General features: G+C 32.5%; 1 protein-coding gene and 2 pseudogenes across 3 annotated transcripts in view; 1 reads left to right on the forward strand and 2 right to left on the reverse strand.

Moving 5' to 3' along the window:
- TXNDC16 (thioredoxin domain containing 16) overlaps positions 1 to 12,435 on the forward strand; it is a 71,277-nt gene that overhangs the window by 49,935 nt on the left and 8,907 nt on the right. For all 3 annotated transcript variants that reach the window (XM_011385470.2, XM_011385448.2, XM_011385456.2), the window contains exons 14-17: positions 2,766 to 2,934; positions 3,282 to 3,418; positions 8,952 to 9,036; positions 10,718 to 10,856. In XM_011385470.2, coding sequence (XP_011383772.1) covers positions 2,766 to 2,934; positions 3,282 to 3,418; positions 8,952 to 9,036; positions 10,718 to 10,856 — 530 coding nt within the window. The remainder of the gene's footprint in view (positions 1 to 2,765; positions 2,935 to 3,281; positions 3,419 to 8,951; positions 9,037 to 10,717; positions 10,857 to 12,435) is intronic.
- Positions 2,134 to 2,252, reverse strand: LOC111735842 (annotated as a pseudogene).
- On the reverse strand, positions 3,448 to 3,566 carry LOC111735937 (annotated as a pseudogene).

Genomic DNA, 12,435 nt, shown 5'->3' on the forward strand with positions numbered 1-12,435 from the left:
TACTTTCTTCTCTATTAATGACCAGATAGAGAGACTACCTGACCCCTCAGTGCAAGGACTCGGAGTTGTATGTGTTTGTAGAATACATAAGAAAGCAGATTACCGACCCAGGACTTCATTTCCCTTTTCACCTAATACATTCTTTATGAGTAACAGTTTTTTTTAGTAATTAGATATCAGATAAACAGATTTTTGGAAGTTCAGGGGGCTTAATGTAGAAATGCATAAGACAGGTAACTATAGTGTTTTGTGTCTGTGTTGAAGGACAAGCTATAACTTTGTAAAATAGGACAATATTGTAATACTTAGGGCATTTAGTCCTATAATCTTTCACATTGACTTCTTGGGAAAAGTCACTTGTCATCTTTTAGTCTAAGACGATGAAAAATATTTTCCACTCAGTCACAAGGTGGCAGTAAATGTCAAGTTTTATACTTAATGTATTATCTGTAGCTAAAGAATCTTTTTCTTTAAATTAGGAACTCTATTTGAAATTACTGCTTTGATAAAGTGTATGGGATATAATACAGACATCTTAGAATATTAGACTGTTCCAATTGAAACAGGATTAAATATTGAAATCATCTTATAAGAAAATAAAACTTTTTAATTGGTGACTTTAATATAGGTCGCTCTTACAATGTTTAATGATATGTATCAGTATTCTTTTTTTGGTATTAAAGATAACATCAGAGTTTTCAATTTGGAATTTAGGGACAAAGGAATAATGACATTATTAGCAGTGGTAGACCTGTCGAGGATGCCTATTGAAGGGAAAGAACTACATTTGTAATAGCAATAAATTCCATACTTTGGTAGCAGTATATAATATGGTACTATGTATGAACAAGTATCACCAGATATTTATTGACTAAATAATTAAAGGATAGGAGAACTTTGCAGAGAGGTCAGCAGATCTAATTTTAGAAGGAATAAGGATTTATCTTTGTTTATATGCTTATACAGTACATACAGGTTCTTGAAGAAAAATTTGTTCATGAAGGAATATTAGGGTACATTCCACAAATTCTTATTGGATACATACTATGTAACTGACATTATGCTAGGCAGTGGGAATATAGTGGTGAATAAGACCAACCGTATGATCAGACAGATTGCTAACACTAATCTAGCGATGTTATTGATTGTATCTATGTGGTATAATCTGGAGTCATTTAAAATATAAAAGTGAATTTGTAGTACTAAAAACTCGATAAAATATTAAAATATTGCATTTCACAATTTTAATCATATGATTAGATTACATCCTAAATTAAATATGTCCTAAACTGATATACAAAGATTCCTCCTTTCATGTAATATATTAAAGTTTCCTATTAGACTTTATTCTTTCCTTTCATAGCTGAACTGTGTTGTGCTTGTTTTATTTGGTTTTTGACCTCTTTCCAGAAACCTAATGAATGATTTACAAGTTTGGGAGAACTTTACATAAATTATTATAGAACAAGTAGGAATTTCTTTTTGGTATTCCACTATGTTTTCTTAGGCTGAAAAGGAATCTTAGTATTTAGACAAGGTGGATACCACTAGACCTGGATTAGTTCCATATGTGTCATTTGTTCACACACACATTTAAGGTGTTTAATGTGCAAGGACTGCTCTAAATGCTAGAAAATCAATGATGAGTAAAACAGACACAGTCCCTACTCTCTAGGAGCTCTCTTGGTAGAAAAAGACATTAATCAGATAAACACACAATAATTACATGACAAGATAAAGAAAGGAGCTTGATTCTGTAAGGGCACAGAAACCTGATGTAGATCAGGGTGTCCAAAAAGGCTTCCTTGAAATAGGCACATATGCAGAGATCTCAAGGGACTAGAAAGACAGAACTCCACAAAGGTTGGTGGGGGTGGGGTTGTAACAAAACATTTGAATTTTGAAAAGATACCTTTAGCCTAAGGCTAGAGTCATAACGGAATTCAGGGAGATGAATTAGAAGCCTTTCATGGTTATCTACAGGACAAAAAATTGACTAGAGTAGTGGCAGTAAAGAGAAATGGACAGGTAAAATTTGAGTGGTAAAATTAAAAAGATATGCTGATTGATTTGATTAGACATTGGGGGGCATAGGAATGGGGAGGCATGAAAGATGATACTTTTTTTTTTAAACGCCTACAGCACCTGGTATTCCTAGGTGGTCTCCCATCCAAGTGCCAACCAGGCCCGACCCTGCTTAGCTTCTGAGATCAGACGAGATTTGGCATGTTCAGGGTGGCATGGCCATAGACAAAATATGATACTTTGTTTTTTGAGTTGTACAGGAATTGGGCTGTGTTCACTAGTATGTCCAGGAAGGAAACCATATTTGGTTTTAGACATAACTAAGTTTTAGGATGTTTCCATTGCAAAGGGATATAGAGAAGGCAGTAAAGATACATGGGTCTGGAATTTTCAAAAGGAACCTGGTCCAAAGGTATAAATGTAGGATTCATTAGATTGTTGACGGTTTGGGAGATTGTCAAATGTGTAGAGCAAATAGAGAAGGCAGCATAAACTAAGGCTTGAGAAATTCCCATCTCTACTGGCAGAAGAGACTGCAAAAGGGACCAAGAAGGAGCAGCAAGAGAGGTGGGAGAAAAGCCAATAGAGGAAAGTGTTGCAAAAACCAAGGGAACAGTATTCAGCAGCAGTGTCATGCTGCTGAGAGGTTCGTTTAAGAATGGGATATAAAAATATTAACAATTCTCAGCACCAATTTTCTACATTAATAACTATAAAATGTTCATTTTCCTTTTATTTAGGCACATCAATTATGCTGCTTACTAGAATAAACTGTGCAGATTGGTCTGATGTATGTACTAAACAAAATGTTACTGAATTTCCGGTTGTAAAGATGTACAAGGAAGGCAAGAACCCAGTATCTTATGCTGGTATGTTAGGTACAGAAGATCTCCTAAAATTTATCCAGCTGTAAGTATTCACCTTCACCCTAAGATTTTTAAACTTTTAGATCTGTAAAACTTCTAATTATATATGTTGTTGACACACTTTGAATAGGTTAAGGAGGATGATAGAATTGAGATCACAGGATAAGTATTGATGAGGAGAGCTCATTCACATTCCATCACTATTGGGGAGATAGAAATTTTGTTTAATGAGGGTGATTTTTTTGTTTGTTTAGAATGGTATTTGTCTTTATTTTGTCAAATGTTTATCCTGAGGAATATAGTGTTTGCTAAGTTCAGTATGTTTTATTTTTCATAAGCTGAAAAGTATCTTTAAAAATTAATTTTGAATATAGCTATATATTCGTTTAGGAACAGGATATCATGTCCAGTGAATATAACATCTGTCCGAGAAGCAGAAGAATATTTAAGTGGGGAATTATATAAAGACCTGATCTCTTATGCTAGCGTGTCAATACTGGGACTATTTAGTCCAAACATGACAATAGGTAAGTAGAATTGAACTTATTTTTTTTAACGCCTACAGCACTTGGTATTCCTAGGTAGTCTCCCATCCAAGTACTAACCAGGCCCAACCCTGCTTAGCTTCTGAGATCTGACGAGATCAGACACATTCAGGGTGGCATGGCCGTACACAGAATTGAACTTTTAAATTATATAATACATAGTTAAAAATTCATTTACTAGTTTGTTTGTTTTTTTTAAAGAATTACTATCTTTTTTAAATTACAGAGAACTCATATAGGATTTTGAAAATACAGAGAAATTTGAAGAAAAAAATCTATAATTAGAGTTGTTAAATTTTGATGTAATTCCTTTCCTCTTTTTCTGTATACCTATGTATTGCATATTTATATATGTTTTAATGTAATTGGGGTAGTACTGTGTATCTAGGTTAGTTTCTTGCTGTTTTTGTTTACCTGGGTGCATTTTTTCCCTGTGAATAATATTCAGAAACATGGCTGTATACTATTTGATTGGATGACTTTACCATAATTTATTTAACTGTTTGCCAACAATATTTGTTGGGTTTTTTTGGTCTTTTTGCTGCATGTAGAGAAGATTTTTATTAGGAGCCTTTGCATGGATTTTAGGATATTTAATGAGTATAGGTCCCAACAGGGGAATAATTTTGTCTTCCATAAACTGTTTTTAAAATGCGGTTTTAGTACTTCTCCAATAAATAACTGAGATTTTATATATTAAGGATATTAAGCTTTTATCATTTTGCTCTAATTGTTTTCCCTCAGTTCGCTGTTTGCTTTTTAACTTTCTTTAACAATAATTTTATATATAGCAGTTTAAAAATTGTTTTCAAATTTATTGATTTTGAGATTTCTTCCAGTGCTTTTAGCTATATAAAATCCTTATATTTATTATCAGTTAATATTCACTTGTATTTTCTTCTTGCTTTATTTATATTTTCTTTATGTTTTTTTTTGCTTTAAATATTTTTCCTTTTTTGAAAATTGTGATAAAATACACATAACATAAAGTTTACCATTTTAACCAATTTTAAGTTATAGGTAACTAATGTTAAGTATATTTACATCGTTACTTTTTTATCTTACAAAATTGAAACTATACCCATTAAACAACTCTGCATTTTCCTTAGCCCCTGGCAACCATCATTCTACTTTCTGTCTCTGTAAGTTTGACTGTTCTAGGTACCTCATATAAGTGGAATCATACAGCATTTGTCTTTTTCTGACTGGCTTATTTCACTAAGCATAATGTCCTCAAGATTCATCGATGTTTAGCATGTGTCAGAATTTCCTTTCTTTTAAAGGCTTAATATTCCATTGTATGTATATAACATATTTATCCAGTCATATGTTGACGGACACTTACATTGTTTCTGCCTCTTGGCTATTATGAATAATGCTGCTGTGAATATTGGTGTGCAACTCTCTTCAGACCCCGCTTTCAATTCTTTGGATATATATCCACAAGTGGAATTGCTGGGTCATATGGTAATTCTATTTTTAATTTTCTGAGGAACCACATTACTATTTTCCATAGTTGCTGCACCATTTTACATTCCTACCAACAGTATTTCAACCCTACTTGCTTTAGCACATACCTATACATCTATTCATCCCTCCCTCCGTCAATTAATTGATTTTATTTTTGATGCATTTCAAATTTTTTTTTGCATTCAACTTTGATACAGTACTTTTATAGCAATTAATTTTACTTTACAATTTTACCATAGCGTCAGATTATGTAATATCACAACTCTATTTTTAGACTCGGTCTTTATTTCTTTCTTGCTTCATAGGAATGTGTCTTTCAGTAAGTTTTAAGGGAAAGGTACATAGGGAATTTTTTCTGACCAATAGTATTGCTTAAAATGTTATTCTCTTGCCTTTGCATATGGATGACCTCTTGACTTGGGTAATAAAATCCTTAGCTTTAGTGTTTTCTTCATCACACGCAATTGCCACTTATCTAGCAAACTTCTCCCCTTATTTTTTCTTTTATTAAGATGAATTTCAAATTCTGAATGAAATTTTAAGAATATTTGTATAGGAAAAGGATTCCAATGTCTAGCATAATATTTGTATATACTGTCAACTACTTATTAAATTTTGCTTTCTATACATTTCTGTCTAGTAATTATTTCCTTCTGCTTTTTCTTCAAAATCTTTAAAAATAAAAGCCAAAACAGCTTACTACAAAGAAATATTAAGAATGTTAATGTGTGCTTTGTGGCTTATCCTCTTAAAAGTAAAATACTAGACAGCATAGCTTTTTAATTTGTATTTTCTTTATGAAAAATGGTGAAGTGAATGAGTCTGTGTTTTACTCCTTTGTTTTTCCCTTTCTAATGTTTTCGCTCCCACTGTTGACTTCTGTCTACCTCAGGTGCCTGGTGCCCTGAAGTTCTCATTTATTACTTACACTGGGCCTCCTTCCAAAAAGAATTAGTCTTCAGATAATAAAAAGCACAAATACAATAAAATCATTAAAACAAGGATAAGATTAAGCAATGCAGAAGTGGGGTGTAATTATGTAAAACATCTAGAAAACACTACAGTTGATCATAAAACTTAACCGTAAGCAATCTAGTAGTACCAGAAACATAAAGATGAAATTTTTTTCCGTCTTATCAAGTTAGGATGCTGACTCACCCATAGAGAAAACTTTCTCCTGATTGTAAATGCTGAGGAGGAATTTTTCATACTGTTTTTTATTTGAGATCAAAATAAGGAACAGTGTACATGATTATATTTCTACACCAATGCTAAAATTTACAAGTAATTATTTCTCAAAAAAAGTCAAAAGTGTAATATTAAATTATATACAGGCAGTTCTGGCGTGCCAAAATGATACAATCTGGATATGATGCTTCTTTATTATTTCACTGGATTGACTATTCCCAAGTATTTCAGTCAAGTATTAGTTCTTTTTTGTTGTTTTTACTTTTTGCAGACAGTCACATGATAGTTACTGGACTTTGAACATACATTGAATGAAAAACTGTGTAACATTAAAAGGCTATTATGAATTCATTAACATTTTCATGTACATTTGTATTTTATTCATAAAAGCTAACTACTGACATTTACTGAGCACTGATTTTGCATCAGATATCGATTTGTTGTTTATATAGATTCTAATGGTTTGAAGACTAATATAATGTGAATTTCATGAGGGCTGAAAATTCTCTTTTGTCTACTGGTATATTTGCCAGTTCCCTCTACTGGAAAGTTACTATTTTTTCCTTTGTAATTAATAAATACCTTATGGGGATATAATTTAAAACTGTAAATGTCCTGTTTCTCATTATACTTTTGTACTTTAGTTTTAGAATTCATTGCCTGAAGGAACTATAACTATGAGGGTTGCCAAGTGGAAAATTTCTAACTCCATTATTCTTTCTACACTTATTAGCTGTAAGAGCTTTCCCTTATCATTTGTTTATTAGTGTAGATGCCTGAATTCTTATTTTATTCAATGGATTATAGTCAGTTGCTATCACTAGTTTGCTCAAATTTGGTCAGTGGGAGCCCCTTCAGTCTGACTCTTAGTCTTTTTGCCATGTCTCCATCATTCTTTGAATATGTCCTTTCGGCCCAATATATTCCCAGCCCCATTCCTGGAATCAGATATTTCTCTAAGGAGTCCAAGTTCCTTTTAGTGAGACATCGAATTTAGAAACCAAGATCTAGAGATTAGTAGTGCTTTTAGTTACTGGAGTGTTCTTGCTTCTCAACTCTTGCTGACAGAGTTAAAAAACAGATGTATGTGTGTATATATATATATATATAACTATTCAATAATATGTGACAAAAAAAAGCAGTATTACTAAATTAATGTATTTTTATGCAATTAAAATGTTTATAGTTAAATAACTAAATATTATAGGTCACCATTAATATTACATCCCAAGCATATTAATAGTGGTTAAAACTTTTTATTTAGATAACAGATTATGTCCTTATATTTGGGGTTGCCATACATTCTGATGTATATGCAGTTTTCATCAAGGAGGAGAATATTCATGGTTTTAAACATTCAGAGGAAAATTTACACTCTGATGTAGTAGAAATGGATATGCATTTGAGGTCTATAGTGTTAAATGTTCCTATCCCACAGGTAACTTAGGATTTATGAACAAGTGGATTCATGAAGAGAATTTCAAGAAACATTCATGAGTAGAGAGGCTTCTATATGTGGAAATTATATAGAAATATTAGTGTAGTTTTACATTTACTTTTCAAAAAAGAAGCTGAAACAGATTCTATTATGTCATTGCTTTAGATCATGATTATCAATTATTGACCAGAATTTAGTCTTGTTTCCTCTTAGAAATGAAAGTATAGGAACTCAGTCCTTTCTTGTTGCTTAGTTTTCTTATGAATCTTTTCTGCTTTGGTATAGCACAGGATAAAGAAAATATTTTCATGGGTTACTAGTTTCTCATTAAATTCATGATTATAAATGAGCTCTCAGTGCTGCCTACTGGCTGACTGTGCCACTCTAGCAAGTTTGCTTTCCTACGAACAATGTTTCTCAATTTTGTGGAAAGTATTCATCCTTTTTAAAGAAAATAATCTTGTGGTTATCTGATGTTAACACTGTGGACGCTCATATCCTGAATATATTGCTAAACACTAAGGTACAGATCTTTTGGATTCAGCATGCCCAGACTGCTAGGTGCTTTATAACTCAAATCTTCTACCATTGTTTTTATATTTGAACTCCTATGACCCTTTCTTGCAGCAAGCTGAGCCATCATTTGGCCTTCACTTGGCAAGAACACATCGTTTATATCAGTCCACTCCTGCTCTTTTCTCATTAGTCTACAACTATTTAATTCACACTTGCTTATTGGTTATAAGATAGTCATCAACATGATCCAGAATATGCTATTATTTATGAAAATGTATTTAGAAATTTATAGAATAATTTAATTTCAAATATCAGTATCCTAACAAATGAGAAAAGACTGATACACAAGTTAAAGTTCATAAGTAACAAAAACACATTACAGGAAATACAGGGAGTATAAAAAGAAGACTCAAATCCCTCATAATCACAGAACCCTAATACAGACACTGTTAGAGGACTGGAATTTTCAGTCTTCTATTTTTGTTTATGCGTATAAGCATTTTTAGATTTTGTAATTATAATGTGTATATCATTTTTCATACCTGCTTTTTTTTCCAGGCTACTTATAGGTTAGTTGTCTCCATTTATCATGCCTTAGGAGTAAATTAAAAAAGCAACAAATATTTGTTCAGTAATTCTGTGATTAGAGTACTAAAAATCAATTACATTTAGAGTACATTTGTTTAGGGAACCATAGTTTCATTGTGTCAATCTACATATCTGTAATAATCAAATGTCATAAAAAGAGCAGATTTATTTTAGAACTACGAAGTTATATAAGGTCTGCACTTAAATATTTATCTTTATAATTAATAACAAAGTACTGTCATTTATAAATCTGTTCATCAGTTGAACAGCACACATAATTTTAAAGTTTTCATATTTTTGTCTGTGTATTCATAGCAAAAGAAGATTTCACTGAAGCAGGAAAGTACCTAAAAGGATATGTTGTCACTGGAATTTATTCTGAAGATGATGTTTCAATACTGTAAGTTTATTGGTCTTCTAATTTTAGGGAGGAAGGACTTTGTAAAATAATATATTGCTTGTCTTTACACAGTTGATGAAGAAGATAGGGCATAACTAAATTTTTAATTTCATTCTCTGGGAAGTGCCACCTGACTATTTAGAATTTTTAGATATTCTTTTACTTTAGGCTAGAGCCCCCCACAGGGCAACCTTGGATTTATATTACTTCATCTTCCTATAAAAATTTTCCTTTTTGTGTTCTGTTACCTGAAATTTGATTCTTTAGAGTTGTCATATTTTGGGCAGGTGGGGGGAAATTTTGTTTGGGTTTTGATTTGCCACCAAGGGGTGGGTGTGTGTGTGTGTGTGTGTGTGTGTGTGTGTGTGTGTGTGTGTGTTAAATCTTTCCATATTTCCAGATTTCTCAGACTTTTAGTTGCAACTATACCCTATAGTCCTACTAATTTTAAGTTACTGCTAACATACACATAGTGGTTTTAGCCACTTAAATTGCTTTATTTGTAGAATTGGGGGCTCCTGTGAACTACCAAATATTTTAGTTACTGCAGAATGAAAGACTGAACTGAAAATTTGGAGATTATGATTAATCTGCATTAATGGCTCATTTTCAGAAGCAAGTGGAGTTGTTAAGCCCAGTAGTTTGTCTTTCTTACTTGCTGATTATAATATTCCTAATTATGATTGCCACGCTTAAATCTTTCATCCTGAGCACCGGCAACATACATGCTTTTGATGATCAAGCTCCTGTTCTACCCATGAAATTAGTAATTTTTTAAAAGTAAATACTGAACTCCAGATCTTTGGGAAATATGACTTATTCACCTACACATGGACAGTCACCCACTCTCTTCTTTTCTGCTGTCATTGGTCATTTATTTGTGGCCCAAGCAACTAGACCAGTGGTTTTCAGGGTGTGTTTTGTTTATAAACGACTGGTTAACTTAAAGGGTCCTGCAGGTAGTCTGATGACTGGCCTCTCTGTTCATGTTTATATTATAATGTCTGTACTTTGTTCTAGCATGAATTAAATTTTTATGATGTAAACGTGACTACCTCACTGGTAATTTCACACAAAGCTTTTTTTTTCCTAATTAAGGATGTTCTTATAGGTTTAACTAGCAAAACTAGTGATAGGAGGGAGCAGATTTGGGCTCTTTCAGTGAAGAGAGCACAGACTCTTTATCTGGAGTCTCTCAGTTTGACTTCTCTCTCTGCCATTTATCACTCTCTGAGTCCTGGTTGCCGCATCTGTAAAATGGGAGTGGTAGTGGCTCTTTCAAAGGGCTGTTCTGAGGGTTAAGTGAAACCTTAACTAAAAGCACCTGGCGTAGTCCCTGCAAATAGTTTTCTAATAAATGCCAATCTCCCTGCTCAGCATATGGCAAGCAGTCCAAAAAGGCTGAGAACCATTCAGTTTGTTCCCCATTCTCTTTAGACATTTTCTTGAATAAGTCGTCTAGAAAAAAAATCTGGCTAGATTATTATCTGTTGCTTTCTTTTAGGCTAAATTGTCAAGGCTTCAGAAGATAAATTTGTCTGTAAATTTAGTTCTTTTTTATTTCTTGGTAGTAGGGCTTTCCATTTGCTGCCTCCCACTGTGACCTCTTGGCCTGATTGTTCATGTTTTTGATGATTTGCTATATTTTGGTTAAAAATTTTAATACTATATTTCTCCGTAGGTCAAATAAATATACTGCAACTCTTCCAGCCCTGCTGCTAGCCAGACACAAAGAAGGCAAAGTAGAGAGCATTCCATTAGCTAACACCCATGTGCAAGACATAGTTCAAATAATAACAAATTCATTGCTGGAAACATTTGTGAGTATATTTTATTTTGCCAAAAGTTTACATGTCTTTGGATTATTTTTATTGCTGAGACTAGTGTGGCTGATGGCCCGTTGAAGTACTTAATCTAGGCTGAAAATTGATATAAAGTGCATGGATTCCTGAGAGTCAGACTGTTCAGCTTTAAATCCTTGCCTGATTCCTTACTGGCTTTATGTGTAACTTCTCTGTGGCTGTTTCCACACGTGTAAAATGTAGGAGATAATAGCACCTGCTGCCGAGAGTTACTGTAAGGACTACATGAAGTATGTGTACAGTGCATATGTTCAGTGTTTGGCCCCTGGTAACCATTCAACAAAGTTTAGCTACTATTCTTATTATGTACACAGTTTTAGAACAAAATGTCGACTTAATGAAAGTCCCTCTTTTCAATGCTTACTTTGTATAATAGTGGATTCAGGGGCACAAAAGATATAATCTGCATTTCTTGATTTCAGTTGGTTTGTATTTATATTAAACATAGCTAGATTATTATAAATTTATGCTTTTCTACATTTATAAAGTGACATAAGGAGCACTATTAGCTATAAATACTGAACGAATATCCTCTTATTTTTATGTTTTTTTGGTCATGATGATTTAAATGACATATTTTAGGCTCAAATAAATGACTATAGTTCTAATCATTAAGTCTTTTGTCACCTTGGTTCTGTTCCCTCACCACCCCCACCAATTAAAGTTACAGGTTATAATTAATCAAATTATTAATATTTTCAGGATGTAGTTTTCTAAATTATTTAGTAAAGTAACAATTTTGTCTTTAATATGTTATTAAATGGATCTTTTTTAGCATATACATAGTGTGATATTTTTGGAATTATTATAAGCCTTCAACTGTTTTTTCCAGATAATAGAGAAAACTATAAAGAAGAAAGTTAGAATCAACTATAACCTCTTTAACTAAGTTTAAATTTGGGGATATATTTTCTCAAAACTTTAGAAAAATTCTGTGTGTATACGTGTTTATCTTTCTATATTAAGGGGTATTTTCATTAAGAAGTAAAGATAGGTACATTTTTTTTAATATCTGCCTAATATTCTGTTGTACTAAAAACAATTTAATCAGTTTTCTGTTGATGAATATCTAAGTTGTCTTTAGTTTTGTTTTACTCAGAGATCATCCTTGTAGGTAATCTTTGGGTATTTCCATGATTTAGTATTTAGGGTAAATTCATAGAATTTGAATTGCTATTCCAAAGGGTAGGCACATTTTTAAGGCTTCTGATACTTATTCCTGCTTTGCCTGACAGAAGATTTGTATTATTTTACTCCTTTTGCCTAAATGACAAATAAAAATTGATGTCTGATTTTTTTTTGTTAATATTATATTCTTTAAAGCTGAGAAACTGTGGGCAAACTTATTAAAATCTGTTCATTGCTTAGGCAAACACTGCATTGTGTCAGTGTTTTATTCAACAATGTTTTGGTTTACAGTGTTCAACTAAATGCTGAACAGCTATAATAAGAATTATTTTGCTTTTAGTGTGTGGCCTTTCCGTAAATTCTAAAACTCTCAAGTGGTTATTAAATTTCTTAAAGCTGCTCTGTGTTG

Source organism: Pteropus vampyrus, unplaced genomic scaffold (genome assembly GCF_000151845.1).
Source record: "Pteropus vampyrus isolate Shadow unplaced genomic scaffold, Pvam_2.0 Scaffold15, whole genome shotgun sequence".
Classification (NCBI taxonomy): Eukaryota; Metazoa; Chordata; class Mammalia; order Chiroptera; family Pteropodidae; genus Pteropus; species Pteropus vampyrus.